Source organism: Lepidochelys kempii, chromosome 8, assembly GCF_965140265.1.
Source record: "Lepidochelys kempii isolate rLepKem1 chromosome 8, rLepKem1.hap2, whole genome shotgun sequence".
In the NCBI taxonomy this organism is placed as follows: domain Eukaryota; kingdom Metazoa; phylum Chordata; order Testudines; family Cheloniidae; genus Lepidochelys; species Lepidochelys kempii.
The window spans coordinates 105,428,562-105,452,532 of NC_133263.1; the positions used below are offsets into that span (position 1 = coordinate 105,428,562).

Sequence of the window (23,971 nt, forward strand, 5' to 3'; positions counted from 1 at the left end):
CACCTCCCAGGGCAGCCCCAGCGTCCCCAGCCAGACACTCGCCGAGAGCGGCGCTCACCTCCCAGGGCAGCCCCAGCGTCCCCAGCCAGACACTCGCCGAGAGCGGCGCTCACCTCCCAGGGCAGCCCCAGCGTCCCCCACCTCCCAGGGCAGCCCCAGCGTCCCCAGCCAGACACTCGCCGAGAGCGGCGCTCACCTCCCAGGGCAGGCCCAGCGTCCCCAGCCAGACACTCGCCGAGAGCGGCGCTCACCTCCCAGGGCAGCCCCAGCGTCCCCCACCTCCCAGGGCAGCCCCAGCGTCCCCAGCCAGACACTCGCCGAGAGCGGCGCTCACCTCCCAGGGCAGCCCCAGCGTCCCCAGCCAGCCAAGGCAGGATTGTTCCCTGTCTCGCGGCGTCTAACGCTCCAGCCAGTATCCCCGCTGACGTGAACTGGCAGCGCCCACAAGCCGAGGCCCAGGAGGGACTGGCTGGGGAGCTCACCCTGCCGCTAGCCACGCCAGCCCCAGGCTGGGCCATGCCCGCCGCCCGTCAGTCTCTGGCTGCCATGCCAGCCCCTTCCCGGCCACGGATGCTGCAGCTCGGCCCAGGCCCGGCTGAGCAGCCAGCGGGCATTTCCCTCAACGGGGCCAGGCGCCACCAGAGGGGAAAGCGACTGTGGGTTTGGGGCTGCGGCTCTGGCTGTGCTGCACGGCAGACCCGCGTCCAGGTTGTCTGGCCCGTTTGTTCTTAATAAGAAAAGGAGTACTTGTGGCACCTTAGAGACTAACCAATTTATTTGAGCATGAGCTTTCGTGAGCTACAGCTCACTTCATCAGATGTTTACCGTGGAAACTGCAGCAGACTTTATATACACACAGAAATCATGAAACAATACCTCCTCCCACCCCACTGTCCTGCTGGTAATAGCTTATCTAAAGTGATCAACAGGTGGGCCATTTCCAGCACAAATCCAGGTTTTCTCACCCTCCACCCCCCCACACAAATTCACTCTCCTGCTGGTGCTAACCCATCCAAAGTGACAACTCTTTACATAATCAAGTCGGGCTATTTCCTGCATAGATCAAGGTTTTCTCACATCCCCCCCACCCCCATACACACACAAACTCACTCTCCTGCTGGTAATAGCTCATCTAAACTGACCATTCTCCAGGTTTAAATCCAAGTTAAACCAGAACATCTGGGGGGGGGGGTAGGAAAAAACAAGAGGAAACAGGCTACCTTGCATAATGACTTAGCCACTCCCAGTCTCTATTTAAGCCTAAATTAATAGTATCCAATTTGCAAATGAATTCCAATTCAGCAGTTTCTCGCTGGAGTCTGGATTTGAAGTTTTTTTGTTTTAAGATAGCGACCTTCATGTCTGTGATTGCGTGACCAGAGAGATTGAAGTGTTCTCCGACTGGTTTATGAATGTTATAATTCTTGACATCTGATTTGTGTCCATTTATTCTTTTACGTAGAGACTGTCCAGTTTGACCAATGTACATGGCAGAGGGGCATTGCTGGCACATGATGGCATAGATCACATTGGTGGATGTGCAGGTGAACGAGCCTCTGATAGTGTGGCTGATGTTATTAGGCCCTGTGATGGTGTCCCCTGAATAGATATGTGGGCACAATTGGCAACGGGCTTTGTTGCAAGGATAAGTTCCTGGGTTAGTGGTTCTGTTGTGTGGTATGTGGTTGTTGGTGAGTATTTGCTTCAGGTTGCGGGGCTGTCTGTAGGCAAGGACTGGCCTGTCTCCCAAGACTTGTGAGAGTGTTGGGTCATCCTTTAGGATAGGTTGTAGATCCTTAATAATGCGTTGGAGGGGTTTTAGTTGGGGGCTGAAGGTGACGGCTAGTGGCGTTCTGTTATTTTCTTTGTTAGGCCTGTCCTGTAGTAGGTAACTTCTGGGAACTCTTCTGGCTCTATCAATCTGTTTCTTTACTTCTGCAGGTGGGTATTGTAGTTGTAAGAAAGCTTGACAGAGATCTTGTAGGTGTTTGTCTCTGTCTGAGGGGTTGGAGCAAATGCGGTTGTATCGCAGAGCTTGGCTGTAGACGATGGATCGTGTGGTGTGGTCAGGGTGAAAGCTGGAGGCATGCAGGTAGGAATAGCGGTCAGTAGGTTTACGGTATAGGGTGGTGTTTATGTGGCCATTGTTTATTAGCACTGTAGTGTCCAGGAAGTGGATCTCTTGTGTGGACTGGACCAGGCTGAGGTTGGTGGTGGGATGGAAATTGTTGAAATCATGGTGGAATTCCTCAAGGGCTTCTTTTCCATGGGTCCAGATGATGAAGATGTCATCAATATAGCGCAAGTAGAGTAGGGGCTTTAGGGGACGAGAGCTGAGGAAGCGTTGTTCTAAATCAGCCATAAAAATGTTGGCATACTGTGGGGCCATGCGGGTACCCATAGCAGTGCCGCTGATCTGAAGGTATACATTGTCCCCAAATGTGAAATAGTTATGGGTAAGGACAAAGTCACAAAGTTCAGCCACCAGGTGAGCCGTGACATTATCGGGGATAGTGTTCTTGACGGCTTGTAGTCCATCTTTGTGTGGAATGTTGGTGTAGAGGGCTTCTACATCCATAGTAGCCAGGATGGTGTTATCAGGAAGATCACCGATGGATTGAAGTTTCCTCAGGAAGTCAGTGGTGTCTCGAAGGTAGCTGGGAGTGCTGGTAGCGTAGGGCCTGAGGAGGGAGTCTACATAGCCAGACAATCCTGCTGTCAGGGTGCCAATGCCTGAGATGATGGGGCGCCCAGGATTTCCAGGTTTATGGATCTTGGGTAGTAGATAGAATATCCCAGGTCGGGGTTCCAGGGGTGTGTCTGTGCGGATTTGATCTTGTGCTTTTTCAGGAAGTTTCTTGAGCAAATGCTGTAGTTGCTTTTGGTAACTCTCAGTGGGATCATAGGGTAATGGCTTGTAGAAACTCGTGTTGGAGAGCTGCCGAGCAGCCTCTTGTTCATATTCCGACCTATTCATGATGACAACAGCACCTCCTTTGTCAGCCTTTTTGATTATGATGTCAGAGTTGTTTCTGAGGCTGTGGATGGCATTGCGTTCCGCATGGCTGAGGTTATGGGGCAAGTGATGCTGCTTTTCTTAATGTTTCCTCTGAATATTGTGGGGATGCCTCAGTTTCCCCTGTGCAGTTCTTAAGTATCTAGGGGGTGGGGTAAGGGTGTATGATCGTTGCAGAGCCCTAGAGGGCAGGTGTGTGCAGGGACCTGGACACAGAGAATGGCCGACACCCTGTCTCCTGGCAACTGACGGCCTGGGCCCTTCCCCCTGCAAGGTGAGAGCTAAAGGGTTGGAGAACAAAGGAATCAGGTGACCTCCTGGCCCAAAGGGACAAAGCCCGGGGAGGGGCGGGGGGGCCTGTAGGGAGTTTCAGTTTGTGGCTGGCTGGGACATGGAGTGAAGGGCAGACATGGTTGTCTGGCTCACTGCCCCCCAAAATGGACCCGGCTGAGGGGTCCTGTTCTCTGCACTGACAAGCTCTGTTTTAGACCATGTTCCTGTCCTCTAATAAACCTCTGTTTTACTGTCTGGCTGAGAGTCACGTCTGACTGCGGAGTTGGGGGGCAGGACCCTCTGGCTTCCCCAGGACCCCACCTGAGTGGACGCGCTGGGGGAAGCGCACGGAGGGGCAGAGGATGCTGAATGCTCCGGGGTCAGACCCAGGAAGGTGGAGCCGGGGGAGCTGTGTGTCCTGCAGACAGGCTGCTCCCAGAGAGGAGACTTCCCCAGAGTCCTGCCTGGCTTCGTAGGGAGCAGTTCCAGAGCATCGCCCAGGGACTCCGTGACACAGGTCCTCCCTGGCTCCTGCTGCCCGTGATGTGCCCGGCTCAGCCTCCCGGCAGCACATTCTGCCCTCTCAGCATCCTCACCATCGCCCCAGGGGGCTGGCGCTTGCTGCCTCCAGGGGATCCCCAAGCCAGAGCCATGGCACGATGCAGAGCCTGGTCCCGCCTCCAGCCCTCGGCACCACGGACGTGTGGGCGCAGTGGACAGACAAACGCCGGCACAGATCCCGCCGTTAGCCAGGGACCTGGAGGAATTGCCAGCCATGCCCTGCCTCACAGGGAGCGGGCCAGGTGCCCCCGGACCTGACCTACCCTGCCCCAAGCCACCTCTTGCTCTTCCACATTCCCTGTCTCCTGCTCCTGACTCTGCCACCCCTCTCCTCCACCCCCCAGCCAGCCCCCTGGCCCGCTGAAGGGTTAGGAGCCCAGCTGAGCTGGCAGCGTGGGGGAGGCCCCTATGCCCAGGGGAGCTGCTTGCCTGGAGGGTTACGTCAGCCTGGCTGGGGCTGGGGGAGGGCAGTGCACACTGCTTTGATGTGAGCCCGGGGCAGGGAGCCGGGGGGGCGTCCCAAGTGCGTCACCGGCGCGCCAGGCACAAGATGTGAACTCCCCAGCAAAGGTTACCGCGCCGCCCTGGACGCACTCACCCCACCCCCACCTGCAGCCAGGGCCCCTTGCAGCAAAACAGGAAGTGCTGGGGAACGGCGCTGACCTCACCACGCTATTATTAGCTGCCTGGCTCGCTGAGTGGGGCACACGCGGCTGTTCACATGTGTCTGCCCCACGCCGAGGCCTGCAGGGAGCTCCCACAATTCCCAGGAGGGAGCCCAATGGTCTGCTTGTGGGGGGCGCCCAGACGCGGTGGTGAGGGGCGCAGCGGCAGGGAGCAGCTCTGTGGAAGGCAGCGTGGGGCCCGAGGGACAGGCACAGATGTGTGCCTAGCAGGAGGTGCCCTGATATGCCCAGTGGGGGCAGCTGAAGGGCTTCCCATGGTCACGGAGTCTCCGGGCGATGCTCCCCACGGAGCCAGGCAGGACTCTAGGGAAGTCTCCTTTCTGCGAGCAGCCTGTCTGCAGGACACACAGCTCCCACCTTCCTGGGTCTGACCTCAGAGCATTCAGCATCCTCTGCCCCTCCGTGCGCTTCCCCCAGCGAGTCCGCTCAGGTGGGCTCCTGGGGAAGCCAGAGGGTCCTGCCCCCCAACTCCACAGTGAGACGTGACTCTCAGCCAGCCAGTAATAGACGACAGGAACATGGTCCAAAACAGAGCTTGCAGGTGCAGAGAACAGGACCCCTCAGCCGGGTCCATTTTGGGGGCCAGTGAGCCAGACAACCACGTCTGCACTTCACTCCATGTCCCCAGCCAGCCCCAAACTGACTCCCCCTTCAGCCCCCCCTCCTCTGGACCTGGTCTCTTTCCCGGGCCAGGTGGTCACCAGATTCCTTTCTTCTCCAACCTTTTAGCTCTCACCTTGCAGGGGGGAAGGGCCCAGGCCATCAGTTGCCAAGAAACAGGGCATCAGCCATCCTCTGTGTCCAGACCCCTGCACACACCTGCCCTCTAGGGCTCTGCAGCGATCATACACCCTTACCCCACCCCCTAGATACTTAAGAACTGCCTAGGGGAAACTGAGGCACCCCCACACTATTCAGAGGAACATTAAGAACAGTCCCGCTTTGTCACACCCACCACCACCACCCAGCTGTGCCCAGCAGAGCTCTCCAAGAGGGGTGCAGCCGTGGCGGACAATCACTGGCTAAGAACCCCGCCCCTCTGGCTGCAGTGGGGTCACCATCCCAATGACATTCCTGGCTCCCGGTCTCTTGCTCAGACCAATGTGGTTGCCCATCCCCAAGGAGGCAGGCCCCCCAAACCATGAGAACACACATGTCCAGGGCTCTTCGCCTTCTGCTTTTGGAGCCACTTGCGGCTGGTTTTCTGCAGTAACGGGGGCTAGAAACTTGTTTCTTTTTAAATGAAAACTGCCTCTGCTGTGATCATGGGAGTCCAGGAGCTGGGGCTTCAAGGAAACCACCCTGTGACGGGGTGCGACTCAGCACGCTAGCGCCTCCTGCCGGCTGTCCCGGGGATTAGCTCTGCTAGCCCAAGTGCCCCCTTCTGGTGACCTTTTGCCACCATCACTTCTCCTCCTTGACCGTGTCATTCCAGGGACTGCAGGCCTCTCCGTTCCAGGCCTCCAGCTGTGCCCCACCCAGTGCTCCCCACTTCGGTGGGGAACTCCTGCAGTCTGACAGTCCAGCCCCTTCCTCAGTGGGGAGTTGGGGGGAACCCAGGCCCATCCACTAATCCGGGTCCCAGGCCAGGGACCCTGTAGATAGCAGCCACACGCTGCACCCCTTCCACCTTTGCAGTCTATTTCCCTGGGCCTCTTCCAGCACCTTCTCCACCCTTATCTCAGGGCCTCAGCGTGTCTGTCTGAGCAGCGAGCCAGGGGCTCGTGCTCTCACCCTGATCCCACACAGCACTGCTCTGTCCAAGGTGCCACCTTTCCTCCTCCTGCCAGGCAGCCAGGTCTCCCACCTCCACGGAGCAGCTGAAGATGCTCTGCCCAGCATCTTCAGCCAGCCCTGACTGGCTGCTCCTCCCAGCCCCTCTCCTACTGGCTGCTTTCTGCCCAGTCTCTTTAGGGTCCTTTAACCCCATTATAGGCCAGCGTGTGGCACATGCCACATCACACACCCGCCAGCCCAAGAGCTGGCACCAGAAGAGCAAAGCTCTTCCTAGGTGCAGATACCCACTAGCATGGGTAGTGCCCAGGGTCACACACTAGGGAGTCTGTGGCAGGAACTCTGCCAAGACTTCGGCGAACACCGCATACCCGGGCCAGCTTTCCCCTTCCATACATGCGTTGCCTTGATCCATGCCCTGGCCCTTCTCACCCAACTACTCCCAGCAGAGGCCTGCTCTCTCCCCTCATCCCGCACAGAGGGTCTTTCCAAGTCATAGAATATCAGCGTTGGAAGGGACCTCACCCCCTGCTCAAAACAGGACCAATCCCCAACTAAATCATCCCAGCCAGGGCTTTGTCAAGACTGACCTTAAAGACGTTTAAGGAAGGAGATTCCACCACCTCCCCAGGTAACCCATTCCAGTGCTTCATCACCCTCCTAGTGAAATAGTGTTTCCTAATATCCAACCTAAACCTCCCCCACTGCAACTTGAGACCATTACTCCTCGTTCCGTCATCTGCTACCACTGAGAACAGTCTAGATCTGTCCTCTTTGGAACCCCCTTTCAGGTAGTTGAAAGCAGCTATCAAATCCCCCTTCAGTCTTCTCTTCTGCAGACTAAACAATCCCAGTTCCCTCAGCCTCTCCTCATAAGTCCTGTGTTCCAGGCCCCTAATCATTTTTGTTGCCCACCGCTGGATGCTTTCCAATTTTTCCCCCATCCTTCTTGTGGTGGACACAGTACTCCAGATGAGGCCTCACCAGCGTTGAATAGAGGGGAATGATTACATCCCTCGATCTGCTGGCAATGCCCCTACTTATACATCCCAAAATGCCATTGGCCTTTGTCACGGAGTCCCTGGGCGATGCTCTGGGACTGCTCCCCATGAAGCCCATCAGGACTCTGGGGAAGTCTCCTTTCTGTGAGCAGCCTGTCTTCAGGACACAAAGCTCACACAGCTTCCACCTTCCTGGGTCTGACCTCGGAGCATTCAGCATCCTCTGCCCCTCCGTGCGCTTCCCCCAGCGAGTCTGCTCAGGCAGGGTCCTGGGGAAGCCAGAGAGTCCTGCACCCCAACTTCACAGTCAGATGTGACTCTCAGCCAGCCAGTAAATCAGAGGTTTATTAGATGACAGGAACATGGTCCAAAACAGAGCTTGCAGGTGCAGAGAACAGGACCCCTCAGCTGGGTCCATTTTGGGGGCCAGTGAGCCAGACAACCACGTCTGCCCTTCACTCCATGTTCCAGCCAGCCCCCAACTGAAACTCCCTCCAGCCCCTCCTCCTCTGGGCTTTGTCCATTTCCCGGGCCAGGAGGGCACCTGATTCCTTTGTTCTCCAACCCTTTAGCTCTCACCTTGCAAGGGGGAAGGGCCCAGGCCATCAGTTGCCAGGAAACAGGGTGTCGGCCATTCTCTGTGTCCAGACTCCTGCACACACATGCCCTCTAGGGCTCTGCAACGATCATACACCCTTACCCCACCCCCTAGATACTTAAGAACTGCCTAGAGGAAACTGAGGCACTCCCACACTATTCAGAGGAAACATTAAGAACAGTCCTACTTTGTCACAGCCTTCTGGGCAACAAGGGCACACTGTTGACTCATATCCAACTTCTCGTCCACTGTAACCCCTAGGTCATTTTCTGCAGAACTGCTGATGAGCCATTCGGTCCCTAGTCTGTAGCCATGCATGGGATTCTTCCATCCTAAGCGCAGGACTCTGCACTTGTCCTTGTTGAACCTCATCAGATTTCTTTTGGCCCAATCCTCCAATTTGTCTAGGTCCCTCGGTATCCTATCCCTTCCTTCCAGCATATCAACCTCTCCTCCCAGGTTAGTGTCATCTGCAAACTTGCTGAGGGTGCAATCCACGTCATCCTCTGGATCATTATTCTATTAATGAAGATATTGAACAAAACTGGCCCCAGGACTGACTCTTGGGGCACTCCACTTGATACCGGCTGCCAACTAGACATGGAGCCATTGATCACTACCCGTTGAGCCCGATGATCTAGCCAGCTTTCTACCCACCTTATAGTGCATTCATCCAGCCCATACTTCTTTAACTTGCTGGCAAGAATACTGTGGGAGACGTATCAAAAGTTTTGCTAAAGTCAAGGAACAACACGTCCACTGCTTTCCCTTCATCCACAGAACCAGTTCTCATCATAGAAGGGAATTAGATTAGTCAGGCATGACTTGCCCTTGGTGAATCCATGCTGACTGTTCCTGATCAATTTCCTCTCCTCTAAATGCTTCAGAATTGATTCCTGAGGACTTGCTCCATGATTTTTCCCTGGGACTGAGGTGAGGTTGACTGGCCTGTAGTTCCCCAGATTCTCCATCTTCCCTTTTTTAAAGATTGGCACTACATTAGCCTCTCTCCAGTCATCTGGGACCTCCCCCGATCGCCATGAGTTTTCAAAAGATAATGGCCAATGGCTCTGCAATCACATCCGCCAACTCCTTCAGCACTCTCGGATGCAGTGCATCCAGCCCCATGGACTTTTGCACATCCAGCTTTTCTAAATAGTCCCGACCACTTCTTTCTCCAGAGGGCTGGTCACCTCCTCCCCATGCTGTGCTGCCCGGTGCAGCAGTCTGGGAGCTAACCTTGTTCGTGAAGACAGAGGCAAAAAAAAAAAAAGCGCACTGAGTACATTAGCTTTTTCCACATCCTCTGTCACTAGGTTGCTTCCCCCATTCAGTAAGGGGCCCACACTTTCCTTGACCTTCTTCTTGTTGCTAACATACCTGAAGAAACCCTTCTTGTTACTCTTAACATCCCTTGCTAGCTGCAACTCCAGGTGTGATTTGGCCTTCTTGATTTCACTCCTGCATGCCCGAGCAATATTTTGTCGCTGGTCCTTGGTTGCATCCACTGCGCCTCTGCTCCCTGTGATCCAAGACAGGCGGCCCGAGCTGACCACCGGGCCCAGGGCAGGCCGCCCCGCTGCTGTGCTCTGGCTTGCTCTTCCCGTGCCCTGCCAGCATGGCGGGCTGCTGCTGACTGCGCTGAGACCTTTCACTGAGCTCCCCACCATGCCCCCCAGGCCAATGGAGAGCCCAGTGCGGGGTGATCGACTCGCAGGGCCTCTCCGCTGGTCCAGACACAGCTCAACACTTCTGGGGCATCTCCAGTCTGGCCAGCTCGTCGTTCTGCTCCAGGCACCGCACTGAGGTGGCATGGGCTGTGGTTCCCAGGCATTGCGCCACACCACACACTTGGGGAAATCTGCTCCAGTTCCGGGTGCTGAGCACTTGAAAAAATCTGGCCCTGGCTCCTGCTCAGGGTTTGCTACCTCTGTGCCGGTGCCCAGCCAGTTAGTTTAACAGCCTGGCCCGTGTGGGACTCAGCCGAGGCTGGAGCGCTCAGCACCAGAGATTATAAACTCTGTGGGCAGGGCCCCCCTCCCTGCACAAGGGAGCCCGATCTGGAGCAAGGCCTTCGGGAGCAGCTGGGATCCAATCTGTGCTGTCTGGCTATCGCAGGCGGGGTTGTACGTGAGCACTGTCCGTCTGTGCCCTGAGCCAGGCAGCGGCCTCAGGCCAGGGGCTGAATTCAAATTGCTGCAGCAATTCATCCCGGTGCCTCCTTGCTTCTGCGCGCCGGATGCTGCCACCTCAGCAGTGTTCTCCCCCCGGCGTCTGGGCTGCGCAAGTCTCCCCATGCGCGGCTGCGAGGTTCACAGACACCCACCCCAGGGCAGCCTCCGAGCCAATTCCCGCTGTTCTCCTGTGCCCTGAGCGAGCAGGCTGGGCAGCGGGGACGAGGCGGACAGCGGCTCCAAGAGCCAGGGAGCCCCAGGGGCCTGTGCATCACCCCGACGCGCTGTCGCCTGCCGTGGAGAGACTGCCCTCGGGCTTACGAGTGGGCAGGCTAAGCCAGGAGGGGCCCAGATTCTCCTTGGGCCTCAGGCACAACCAGCGAGGACAACGGGCTGCGGGGCGGGCACTGGCCTCTCCCGGGGAGAACAGGAGCATGGAGAGCCACAGGCCATGCTGGGTCCGGGTGCTCAGCAGCAGAAACCCCGCCCCGACGCCTGCTCAGAGCCCCGCACCACACAAGAGCTCAGGCCCAGAGGACTGACTGTGTGGGAATGGGCCTGGTGGGGAACTTGGTCACTGTGCCAGCAAGCTCCCTAGGCCCTGCGGTCTGGGCCCTCAGCCCTGCGGTCTGGGCCAGTCCTTGCCCCCCACCCCCAGTGCCACGCTGACCTACAGGCCAGGAGCAGCAAGCCTCAGACCCCCAGGGCAGGTAACATTGCATCTGCACGCTGAGCCTCCAGGGCTCGGCTCTGATCCGGGGCAACTCCACTGGCTTCAAGGGCGACGCCTGACTTACCCCGGCTTTGTGAGGGCAGAATCGGGCCTAAGCTGCCCCCTGCAGTCCCCAGAGCTTCTGCCCAGGGCAGAGCTCTGCATCCGGCTATTCCGGCTGCCCAGGGCTTGTGCCTGGCATCAGAAGGCCTGGTGCAAAGGCTGTTCGACTCCAGTGAGCTCTGAATCCGGCCCCAAGCCCCTGAGATTCTCAGCCCCTCGGTCCACAGCCGGCACAGACTCGCTGTCGCCCCCATGAGGCAGGGCAGAGGCAAAAGGATGCCACAGCCACATCCGAGAGCCCAGAGCTAGGCACTGATCCACTTCCCGGGGCAGCCTGCTCCTCGGCCAGGCCTGCCCCAGGGCTGTCCAGCTGCTCCATCCTGGCACTGAGGGGCTGGGCTCTGCCTTCTCCTCCAGCCAGGTTTCCACACTGTGCTCGTCCCGCAGCACCCAATCGCCCAGGCAGCGTGGATCCCGGCCTTGATTTCCCCCAGAGGTCCTCCACCACCACGCCGGCGATGTATCCACAACGCTGGCTCTGTGGGGCTGGGACATGGTCACCAACTGGCCTGCAAAGCACCTGGCACATGGCAGGGGGAGCTACTCAAGTCGTCCTGGGATCCCTGCTGCCCACCGTGCCTGTGTCCCACCCAGTGCGATGGCTCTAGCCCCATCCCCCAGCCAGCGCTTGGGATTGTGCCAGTCAGCAGCAGCTGCCGAGGACAAATCAGGGCAAAGGAGAAAAAGTCAGCCCAGGCCTTTTGTCCGATCAAAGGGGCCCAGCCCCCAGAGCCTGAGGGGAAGGAGCTGGCTGCACAGAACAATGCCCCACTCGGCATCGCATGCCGCAGGCCTGGCCGATACCAGCCCACCCCGCTAACTCCTCTGCCAGGTCCACGACCTGACCGCTAGGCCACACTTCCTCTCAGGGTGGGCCAGCTGCCATGGGAAACAACCAGCCAGGGCTCAAAGCCTATCCACGGGGGGACAGACGCGGACGACCCCCCTCCACCAAAACCCCGGCTCGGCAGACAAAGGGCCAGCTGGTGCAGGGGCCGCGGGGCCTGTCTGCACGCTGCAGCTGCCTGGCTGGGCTCCTTTGTGCCAGCAGGGCTCACTTCACTTCCTTAGGGGCAGGTGTCCAGGTACAAAGAGCCCCCCGCACAATAGGCCCCCTGGGGGGCTGAATGGGGCCTGGGCTCCCTCCTGGGACAGCGCAGGGTGGATCGAAGCCGGGGCTTGGAGAGGGGCTGCTGCACTCCAGCCCTCCCAAGATGCCTGGCCTCCCCCTCCTCTGGCAGGGCACACACTGGGGCCAGATCCTGCTGGTGGATCCTTCAGGGGAGAGGCCAACCCACTCCTCGCCACCAACACCCGGCCCCTAGCCATGTGCCCTGTCTGTCGAGGGGCACAGCTGGCAAGGATCGGGGCACGGCACGTGGGCAGAGAGCCGCTCACGTGTCCGGGACTGTGCGTGTGAGCAGCGGAGGAGGAATCCCAGTCATGGGCCCCCGCCCCAGCCAGCTCCTGGGAACAGAGCCATCAGAAGGGGAGGGAGGAGACTCACCTGCAGCGCCTCGCAGACCAGCTCCACGCTCAGCGCACCCGTGAGGAACTCAACGCACAGCTGCAGGAGACAGAGACAGACTGTGGGGGCAGAGCAGAGAAACCACCGTGACTCCCCCTCCCACACCGAGTGCCGCCAGGAGATCCCCACGGCTCCGATACACACTGTTCCAGTCTGACTCAGCACTGTGGGGAGGCTGGCAGAAGGGGGAGCCCCCAGCCCTTCGCCAGGGCCCCTCTGCCAGGTGGATCCGGGGGAGTGCCATGGTGTAGGCCATTGGGCGTGACATGGGGAACTGAACCTGGGGGAGGCTGCATTTTGTGGAAGACAGGGGCAGGGTGGTGAACACAGCCGCAACCTGGAAACAGTTGTGCCCACTGAGGCAGGTTAAGGGGTTAGTGAACTAAGCACCAGCCTGGATCTCGGGAACCATCACAAAGAGCCAGAGGACAACGGACGGGGAAAGAGGAGGCTGAAAGGAGTCGCGCGCGTGGGCTGCCCAGGGACCGGTTCCTCCCAGGCGATCAAGCCAACGGAGGAATGTGGGATGCAGTATAGAGCAGATGCAATGCAATGGGCTAATGTAAATAAAGGGACCGAGTTTGAATCTGGGACATGCCCTGATCAGCTCAGTCTGGAGCCGACCCCAGCCCCAGGGAAGCCAAGAGCGCTCCGAGGAAATCCCAGCATGCCAAGCTGATCTCCAGGTTCCACCCACCCCTGCCGTGCCCCCAGGTCCCCGCTGGAGGAAGAACTCCCCTGCCCCCCACCTTTGCTCACTGTTAATACCCTCCCCACCTGGCTGGCTGTTTCTGGGGGGTTAGTTATTGTTCTCAGGCTCGGGGCAGGCAGGGGGTGTGCCCCGTGCCCCTGGGGTTAAGAAGCCACGTGAGCACTGGGGCCTGTATTTCAGGGTGTTTAAGGTATCGATTCCAATGGGAGTTAGGCACTCGGAGGCTCTGACCTTCGGACTTGGGGGGTTTTCGCTCCACGTCAGCATTGCAGACCGGTTAGCCCTGCAGGGGGTGGGCTGCTCTGAGGCCGACGTGGACCCTGGCGGGCCCAGCCGGCAGGTGCCAGCAACCAGACCCGGCGCAGCTGCACTAACATGGCTCCCACTTCCAGGCAAACCATTCAATCCCCAGCCCCGGGCGAGGCAGTGGTCCCTGGCCCTGCCTGCGGGGGTGCTGCTGCCTTTGGGCCTCCCACCGGGGCCCCTGGGCAGAGGATCCAGTGGTGTAAACTACACCAGGGAACCAGCCAGCAGTGCTGAGGGGACCCAGAGCTGCCACCCAGTGCAGCCTCCAGGCAGGGCTCTCAAAGCACCTTACAAACCCCAGCCACTCACTTTAACCATTAGGCCTTGCCGCTGCTCCCAGATGCGGCCACCAGCCCCGTGCACTGGGCTGGGTGGTTGGCAGAGCAGGAGGCCAGGCAGCACCAGCAGGGATGGGTGCACTGTGACTGGGGGAAATGAGGGGTTTCAAAGCTCCCCCACCCCAAGATGTACTAAAGGGGGTGGGGCAGGGGGCTCTCGCTGTGCCATTCCAGTGGGGTTCCTGACCTCTGACCCTTGCTAATAGAGAGGGGGGTGACTGAAGAGTAACAGCTTGGCTGACCCCGCTGTGACGAAGTGGAACTTTTCATAATATTTTCTGGGACTTGTGTGTGGGCCTCAGTTTCCCCGATGCCCTGCCTGGGTAACTAGGTGTGTGGTGGGGTGTTGGCAGAAAGAACCCCGAGATGGTTCCCAGGTGGAGGTGACACCTAGCTGGCTTGGGCCTGGCCCAGACAGTGGCCCGGCCACTGGGGACCTAGCAAGTGAGGCCCATGGCCCTCTGCCGGACTCCAGCCAGTTCTGGCTCCTCTCCCAGAACATCCAGGACGCCCCTGTGCAGCCAGCTGGGAAATCCCACGGCCTCCACCCAGAGTGCTTACAAACCCCAGCCCTACCAAAACAACCCACCCCGTTGCACGCCCACTTCAGCCCCTGGGGAGAGATCGAACCCCCGGGCAGCCACACCCTCAGCGCATGACCGGAAGGTGCCCGGGGAGCAGCGTGAGGAGGGTGGGCTGAGAACGACACGGCCCAGAACAGGACGAGTCTGCTCCTGTCTGCGGGCGCCTGGCTCCGGAGCTCCCGGGCTCACCCCCCATGGGCAGCTCGTGGGGGGGCATTGGCCCATTCACCCGAGCGATTGCCCCAGCCCTTTGCGCCACGGTTCTGCCCTGGCTGAGCCACTCGCCAGGCTGCGCCATTGTCCAAACACTGGTCAACACCAGTCTATGGTGCTGGGTCCTAAAGGCCACGGACTGAACCGCCACTCGCCGGAACCCCGGGCACCCCGGCGGGAGTGGGGGGGCTTAGGAACACAGGCCAGGGCATGTTTGCGGCTATGCAGCCGGCGGCCCTGACTCCCACTCCTGGCTGGGAGTCACAGCCAGCCTCCTTGCCCAATTCCTTGGGTGCCATCGCAATGCCCGCTCCACGTGCCGCCTGGCGCCCTGATTCGGGCGCAGGGCACCGACCCCCTTCCCTTGAGAGAGGCACCAGCCCCGGCGGTCGCTGGGGTCCCGTCACTAGCACTTGGCTGTGAGGGAAGAGGTTGAAGGATGGGTCCGGAGGCCTCAGCTCCAGCCCCAGCTCTGCCCCTGGCTGGCGGTGACCTGCCCCCAGGCTGTGATTCAGTCCCGCCCCCACCCCGCTGACCTAAGACTCAGACTTCCCGGAGAGGTTCCGGGTTCTCGGGCGGGGAGGCATGGCAGAGCGAGACCATGGCCCATGAGGGCAAGGGGAGGAAGCTGGTGCCTTTGCTGAGGGTTCAAGGGAAGCCACAAAGCCAGGACTCTGCACCAGGAGGTTACATGGTGCAGCAGAGGGGGAGCAGGCCGGGCAGCCGCTCAATCCAGGAGCCCCAGGACTGCTCGGACTGGACAGGTCAGCCCTGCTATGGACTGGCCACCCTGGTCCCCTTCCCTGGCTTAACCCAGGGGCTGTGAGCAGAGGAAGGAAAAGCTGTGCCCTTCCCAGGACCCCTGGGCGTGTCCAGCAAGCACAGCCCCGGAAAGCAAACCACAAGCAAAGGAAATTGCAGCAGAGGGTGATGTTGGCACTAGAAGCCCCGGCTAGGGAAGCTGGTGACTTCCTGCTGCAGCCATGGGTGGCTCATCTAGCCCGCTGGCGAGGAGTGCCAGGAGGCACCGAGCTGAGCCCGCCACGTGGCACGCGGGTGAGATGGCTCTCACCCCATCAGAGCCCACCCAGCCACACCCTGCTCTGCCACAGCCCCGCCTGCCCCATCACGGCCCCGCCCACCCCGCCATGTGCCCCATGGCCCCACCCTCCAGCCACATGCCCCTTGGTCCCACTGGCTCCACCACGGTCCCACGCACCCCGGCCCAGCCACACTGCCTGAGCCTCTCCCCACATCTCCAGTTCTGCACTGCCTTCCCCTTTGCCGTTCAGTTTGAAATGTTCCATCGACCCCCCCATGTGAGAGCCCCATTCCCCCCCCACCCCAAGCAGCATGAGCCGTTCTGTCAGTGATCATATTTCACAGGACTGGAAGGGACCTCGAGAGGTCATCTACTCCAGTCCCCTGCACTCAGGCAGGACGAAGTATTGTCTAGACCATCCTTGATAGGTGTTTGTCCAGCCTGCTCTTAACAATCCCCAATGACGGGGACTCCACAACCTCTCTAGGCAATTTATTCCAGTGCTTAACCACCCTGACAGAAAGTTTTTCCTAATGTCCCTTGCTGCAATTTAAGCCCATGGCTTCTTGTCCTATCCTCAGAGGTTCATGAGAACAATTTACCTCCCTCCTCCTTATAACCTTTTACATACTTGAAAACTGGTATCCTGTCCCCTCTCAGTCTTCTCTTCTCCAGAAGATACAAACCCAATGTTTCAGTCTTCCCTCATAGGTCATGTTTTCTAGACCTTTAATCATTTTTGTTGCTCTGTTCTAGACTTTCTCCAGTGTGTCCCCATCTTTCCTGAAATGTGGCACCCAGAACTAGACACTGTGACAAGATAGCCAATGTTAGTCTGGGCAATCCTGCGCTTTTCTTGGCGGAGAGCTAAGATGCCACCCCTTGCCCCTGTTCTTGGGCCATCGATGGCCTCACTAGTGGCCCAGAAAGGTGGTAAAGGAGGGAAACAGGGGAGGGGTCTGGGTTTGCGCCTCACTCTGAGAGGTGGCCCCTCTCAACCCCTGCAGGTTCTTACCCTCTTCCCCCTTGGGTGGGGTACCTGCAGTCCTTAGATGCTGGGGCAGGGTCTCCCTTGCTTCAGTTCTTTGATTTCCGCCGCCCCCAAGTCTCACAGCACATATCCAAGCTCAAGTTCTCCTCCCCTGCCTGCCTGGAGCAGGGGGTTTTATTAAGTTCCTAACAGGGCCTTAATTGACTGCAGGTGCTCCAATTAACCTGCAGCCACCTTCCCTAGTCTATAGGGAAGCACACCTTAATTAGCCTTCCCCTCTAGCACTCTCCCACTGCTCCCTGGCTCTCCTGTATTGTAATGTAATACTCTAGTTTAGGTCTAATCGGAGCAGAGCGGAGATTACTTCTTGGGTCTTGCTTACAACACTCCTGCTAATACAGCCCAGAATGATGTTTGGGTTTTTTACAGTGTTGACTCATATTTAGCTTGTGGTCTACCATGACCCTCAGATCCCTTTCCGCAGTGCTCCTTCCTAGGCAGTCAGTTCCCATTTTGTGTTTGTGCAACTGAATGTTTCTTCCTAAGTGGTGTACTTGGTATTTGTCCTTATTGAGCAATGGGGCGTTGTCAGCCCCAGACACTGGGCCACAGGCAGCCCGGGGAAAGGAGGGGGCTGGTGCAGCGGGGCCCCAAGCCTGTAGCATATACAGGGGCCAAGGGATAAGTGTATTTGTGCAGCTGCTACCCCACTCACCCCAGCCTGGGCCATGGAGCAGAGCTCTGCAGTGCCTGGGGCAGGGCCCCCATCCAGCCGAGCTGGGGCACTGGGGAGGCGCAGGGCTGGTCTGGCTGGATCAGCAGCCTTACTGCCAGATGCTGCGTGGGAAAAGCCAGCTCAGGCTTTGGGGCCATTGCATCAGGGGCTGGGCCCGTCAGCGCTGGGAAGGGAGCCTAAACTTTGCATCTGCGTCTCAGCCAAGCCAGGCCGCCCGGCTGGGGATTTCCCACTGCTTCCTGCTTACCCCTCCACCTGCATCCCAGAGGACAACCCTCCCCACCTGCCGTGGCCACATCCCCTCGCTGGGCATTAGGAAAGGAGGCTGCTGGCTGGCTGGTGGAGGTCTTTGGTCTAATCACATGGGCTGGGACTTGTTAGCCACCCTCCCACCCCGATCATTATGCCCCTGGGTGATGAGAAAATAGCACAGAAATGCTCTCTCTTCCAGGTCCCTGCCTGACACACACGCCCTGGCCCGCAGTCCCATTGTAGAGGCCAGCGTTTTGCGTTTCCAACTCTGGCTCACCCAGCCACATCCGCCCGGCTAGCCACCCACCCAGGGGGAGGAATCCCTTCAGCACTGGAAGGGAAAGGGCTGGACTGATGAGCCACAGAGGGAACCAGCCTCCAGCTTCCCCAAACACCCGCTCGAGCAGATGGGCTGGCTCGAGGGGGTGGGGCTGGAACACACGCCTGGCTGATGGCCCCCACATGCAATGAGCTGGGTGGGTCTCAGACCAGTCCCACCAGGCAGGTACCCCCATCACTGACGGGCAGTGGCTGGCCCCCTCGGTGGCAGAGAGAGGCTGAGAGGGACTGGCCCCCTCACCTCTCCGGCTCAGACATGGGGCTGCTTGCATGGATCAAGAGAGGCTCCGGGGCTACCGAGCTGGCTCCTTTTCCCGACACAGAGAGTTAAAGGGAAATCTCTGTGGGATGCAGGAGAGCCCCGCGACACACACACAGAGGCCGGGGTCACCGCCAGGACAATGCCGCATTCGTACACCCCTTGTGTCCGCCGTGCCGTGCAGGGGCGGGGAGGGTGGCCGCTGGTGAATTCAAGGCTGAACAAAGTGTGCTGAGAGCACACCAGGCCCCCGCCGGAGCTCACCCAGGGCACGAATGCCTGTTCCCACCCTGGGAGTGCTGGGACAGCCCCAGCGGGTGGATGGCGCCCTGCCCTGTCAGCATTGGGCGAGGTGCCTAGCTCCTGTGCGTGGGCCTCGGAGCTCGCAGGCGAGGCTGCTGGCTGTGTAAGAACGCTGCTGCGCACTGGGCTGACGCCACACCCTCAGGTAGGTGTCAGCGTGGCAAGGATGTGGAAAGTGAGAGCGCACCGGCTGCCAGAGGAGCAGCATTGCCGCAGAGCCCCTGGCTGGAAGGTCACCTTTGCTGTTGCATCAATTCCAGGGCCACCCACAGCTTCCTGGTTCTCACTCTGCTGCATGCCAGAGTTACAGACAACTTCACAGTGACAGCAACAGTGACTCAGAGCCAGCTCCCAAAACAGCAGCCCCTGCTCCTGGAGCAAAGGGAGACTCCCCATTAGTGGAGAGCGGTACAGGGCCTATGACAGAGAGTAGAGCAGGTCTGATTCCAGCCTGCAGGGGGCGTTAGTGCACAGACACACAGTCCAGTTCTTTCCAGTGCTGGCAAACTTTCCCCTCCCCCTGGGAGGTGAGGGGCCTTAGCCATGCACCCCAGGCCTGGGCCAACAAAACTCACGGAGCCAAGATGCGACAACCTCCCAGCCAGGGGCTCGGGAGCAGGTCAGCAGAGGCGGCTGCTGTCCTATTGGCCCCGGGGGGGAGGAAAGCAAGCCCAGCTTTTCCCAGCCACAGGCCATGCAGAGGCAAACCTGGACTCAAAGCAAGCAGCCAGCCTTGTGCCTGGGGGCTGGCAGACGGGCCCCTCGTCAAACCCAGCATGCCCGCAGCGCGTGCCAGGTGCTGTCACGGAGTCCCTGGGCGATGCTCTGGAACTGCTCCCCATGAAGCCAGGCAGGACTCTGGAGAAGTCTCCTCTCTGGGAGCAGCCTGTCTGCAGGACACAAAGCTCACACAGCTTCCACCTTCCTGGGTCTGACCCCGGAGCATTCAGCATCCTCTGCCCCTCCGTGTGCTTCCCACAGCGAGTCTGCCCAGGCGGGGTCCTGGGGAAGCCAGAGGGTCCTGCCCCCCAACTTCGCAGACAGATGTGACTCTCAGCCAGCCAGAAAAACAGAAGGTTTATTAGACGATAGGAACATGGTCTAAAACAGAGCTTGCAGGTGCAGAGAACAGGACCCTTCAGCTGGGTCCATTCTGGGGGGCAGTGAGCCAGACAACCACGTCTGCCCTTCACTCCATGTCCGGACCAGCCCCAAACTGAAACTCTCTCCAGCCCCTCCTCCTCTGGGCTTTGTCCCTTTCCCGGGCCAGGAGGTCACCTGATTCCTTTGTTCTCCAACCCTTTAGCTCTCACCTTGCAGGGGGGAAGGGCCCAGGCCATCAATTGCCAGTAAACAGGATGTCGGCCATTCTCTGTGTCCAGGCCCCTGCACACACCTGCCCTCTAGGGTTCTGCAATGATCATACACCCTTACCCCACCACCTAGATACTTAAGAACTGCCTAGGGGAAACTGAGGCACCCCCACAATATTCAGAGGAAACATTAAGAATAGTCCCACTTCGTCACAGGTGCCCCGTGCTCCCACCTTTCTGCCAGGCCCATCTGCAGCAGGGCCATTCACTGGCATCTTCCTAGCTGGGTGCCGGGCACCAGCAGGGCAGGGCTGGCCACAGACACCCTGATCCGTGGCTCCGCAGGGTGACCCAGTGACCACCCCCCCCGGAACCAAACCCCAGAGCACAGAGAAAGGTGCCAGGGACAGAGAGAACTGGACTCGGCAGTGCTGCGGAGAACATCCCGCCGGCTCCGAGGTGCTGCCAGGCCCCTGTGGGGCACGGACTGATTCCCGTTATCAGCAGAGCCCGCATCCAGCCGCAGGCAGCGCGTGGACAGGGCCCCCCAGCAGCACCCCGCCCGCTGCGCCACAGCACTCAGGAGAGCCAGGTGCTGGCAGCACACAGGACAGGCAGGTGCAGCCGGGACCCAGCTCTGCCGGTGCCCCCTCACTCCCGACCCGCAGCCCCTGCTACCCCAGCCCTGGGCTCCCTCCCCCCCCCCCGTGCCCCTCACTCCCAACCCGCAGCCCCTGCTACCCCAGCCTTGGGCTCCCCACCCCGTCCCTCACTCCTAACCCCGCAGCCCCTGCTACCCCAGCCCTGGGCTCCCCACCCCGTCCCTCACTCCTAACCCCGCAGCCCCTGCTACCCCAGCCTTGGGCTCCCCACTCCGTCCCTCACTCCCAACCCCGCAGCCCCTGCTACCCCAGCCCTGGGCTCCCCACCCCGTCCCTCACTCCTAACCCCGCAGCCCCTGCTACCCCAGCCCTGGGCTCCCCCGCCTCTGTGCCCCTCACTCCCAACCCGCAGCCCCTGCTACCCCAGCCCTGGGCTCCCCACCCCGTCCCTCACTCCAGACCCGCAGCCCCTGCTACCCCAGCCCTGGGCTCCCCACCCCGTCCCTCACTCCAGACCCGCAGCCCCTGCTACCCCAGCCCTGGGCTCCCCCGCCTCTGTGCCCCTCACTCCCGACCCGCAGCCCCTGCTACCCCAGCCTTGGGCTCCCCACCCTGTCCCTCACTCCCAACCCCGCAGCCCCTGCTACCCCAGCCTTGGGCTCCCCCCCCCCCGTCCCTCACTCCCAACCCCGCAGCCCCTGCTACCCCAGCCCTGGGCTCCCCACCCCATCCCTCACTCCTGACCCGCAGCCCCTGCTACCCCAGCCCTGGGCTCCCCCGCCTCTGTGCCCCTCACTCCCAACCCACAGCCCCTGCTACCCCAGCCCTGGGCTCCCCACCCCATGCCCCTCACTCCCGACCCGCAGCCCCTGCTACCCCAGCCCTGGGCTCCCCACCCCATGCCCCTCACTCCCGACCCGCAGCCCCTGCTACCCCAGCCTTGGGCTCCCCACCCCGTCCCTCACTCCCGACCCGCAGCCCCTGCTACCCCAGCCCTGGGCTCCCCACCCCGTCCCTCACTCCCAACCCCGCAGCCCCTGTTACCCCAGCCCTGGGCTCCCCACCCCGTCCCTCACTCCCAACCCCGCAGCCCCTGTTACCCCAGCCCTGGGCTCCCCACCCCGTCCCTCACTCCCAACCCCGCAGCCCCTGTTACCCCAGCCCTGGGCTCCCCACCCCGTCCCTCACTCCCAACCCCGCAGCCCCTGCTACCCCAGCCCTGGGCTCCCCACCCCGTCCCTCACTCCCAACCCCGCAGCCCCTGTTACCCCAGCCCTGGGCTCCCCACCCCGTCCCTCACTCCCAACCCCGCAGCCCCTGTTACCCCAGCCCTGGGCTCCCCGCCCCATGCCCCTCACTCCCGACCCGCAGCCCCTGCTACCCCAGCCCTGGGCTCCCCCACAGCTCTGCCACTGCCCTTCAATCCTGACCCGCTGCCCTGGGCTTCCCCCCCCCCACACACAGCTCCTCCAAGGCCCCTCAATCCCACACTACCCCTCTTACTCCAGCCCTGGCCCTCTCCCAAGCAGGGGCCGCCTGCCATGACAAACTGCGCCCCTGCAGAGGCTGGGTCGGGCGGCACCCGCATTGGCAGGCAGCCTGCCGGTGACTTGTCTGCCTTTGCCAATCAACCGGCGAGGCCTGCGAGCCTTTCCCAGAGGGCGGCTGCAGCTGTAAGGGAGCCCCGGAGGCTTCTGGGGGGGGCCTGACCTGGGGCAGAGGAAACGGGATTAACTGTCACCTGAGCATCGGCAAACAGGCCTCTTTCAGCGCTTTCCCATGAGCCAGGGCCCGGGGCCAGCTGGCAGGTAGCCACCGCCCCATCCCGCAGCCCGGAGGTAACACCAGGAGGTGTCAACAGTATCACAGCAGGCTGCCGACTGCAGCTGCTTCCCACCATCCAGAGCAATAGGAAAACCCTAATCCTCTTTCCAGCTGGGCCACAGCAACCGCCCCCCCTCCCCGCCCCAATTCCCGGCCCCACTGGCTGCCATGTGCCAGGCCATTTCTCCTGGAGTGGGGAGAGGAGGCATTTTCTCAGCTGCGTCTCTCAGAACCACCCCCCCACAGCCAGGGGGACGGGACTGTCCATCCCATCAGAGTACCCAACTCTCCATCCCCGCCCATCACCCAGTGCCCCCGGCCTCTCCAGGCAAAGCCGGGCTCGGGAGGCACCGTGGAGAGCCGGGGCGCTGGACTTGCACCCAGTTTTAACGTTAGCTGCCTGCTCTAACCCCAGAGCCCTGGAGATCAGGCAGCGTCGATCCCACCCCCGAGCGCGGGACCCCTTGACCACATCTCCAATGGGGCGTCGCTGCTTTGGCAGGGCGGAGGGAGCAGGCTGTGCGGGGGCTGGCAGAGGGGATTTTAACTTGGGCAAGCCCCAGGTTCGCCACAACCGACCGACGCTCAGGGGGCTGGAGCATCGCGCCTCATGTCCCATGAAGCGGATGGAAGCAGGCGCAGGGGTGTGGGGGGCGTGGTGGAGACTGCCTCCAGCGGATTGTGCTCTGCCGTTCGCTGCCTGCAACGCAGCCCAGACCACAGGCCCCACGGAAGAGCTACCGCACCTCCGCTGAGCCCGCACGTGTCTGGGCACAAGGGTCTGCAGCTGGGGGCAGGAGCGAATTCCCACAGGAGTGACGCAGTGCATCGCCAGGCAGGAGGAGGGTCACAGCGTGACCTGGAACAAGCATCAAGCGCTGGCTATTGTCAGACCAGGCACTGGATCAGAGCGCACTGGTCTGGACTGGGATGAGCCTGGATCCCAGCCTAGATGGGCCGTTGGGCTGAACTGAGCCACGATCCTGGACTAGCCAGAGATCTCCTGGCCAGCAGGGACTGCTCTGAGCATCTGGTCTGAGCTTCCCCGGAGGACGTCACCTCGGGAAGCCAGCAGCGCGCCCGGTTTCTGCTGGCTGAGCTGGCCTGGTGTTTAGTGGGAGACTCCCCGGGATGGAGAATGCACCACTCCCCTTTGATGGCAGATGGCGGCCCCCTGTCTGCCTTGATCTTCACCCTGGGTGCGCTTTAACCCGCCAGGGGGCTGCTTCTCGCCTGGCCTGCAGCACATGGGGGTGGAAATGCCGCGCGCCCGGGAGAACTATCAGCCACAGGAACCACTTCCCAGCGAGCGAGTTCAGCAAACGTCTCGCTAACCGACAACGAGCAACAGCGCAGGGCGCGAGCCAGCCAGGCAGGGCCGGTCCCACCAGAGACGCTCCAGGGCTGCGTCCCGCGCTGGGGGACATGGAAATGCAGGGGCCAAACCTGCTGCTGCAGACACGAGGCCAAATTGGTGCCCAGAATAATGAGGGGATGGGCTGTCCCCTGCGGGGGACATGTTGGCACAGCAAAGGGAAGAGCAGCACAGGCTGGCTGAAGGACGAGATGGGGAAGGAGCAAACATCACGACGCTGGCTGGCCCCGCCTGGGACCCCGGCCTTCGCCAGGCTGATCCTGACGGGGGTTCTGGGGCCAGGCCAGGGAGAGCGAGAGCCAACCGCCCGCGCCACCTCCGCTGTCTGACCCCAAATATCACCCAGGATGTGAGACTTTGTCATCCTCCCCCACCC

General features: G+C 60.6%; 1 protein-coding gene across 4 annotated transcripts in view; it reads right to left on the minus strand.

Annotated features, from left to right (window-relative positions):
- Nucleotides 1-23,971, minus strand: part of BTBD19 (BTB domain containing 19) — an 84,317-nt gene that overhangs the window by 20,036 nt on the left and 40,310 nt on the right. For 2 of the 4 annotated variants that reach the window (XM_073357920.1, XM_073357916.1), the window contains exon 4: nt 12,386-12,445. The exons of 1 other annotated variant lie outside the window; for it this stretch is intronic. In XM_073357920.1, the coding sequence (XP_073214021.1) occupies nt 12,386-12,445 (60 nt within the window). Of the gene's footprint in view, nt 1-5,477; nt 11,357-12,385; nt 12,446-23,971 lie in introns of those variants that run through there. One more of the 4 variants, XM_073357919.1, reaches the window with a different exon arrangement.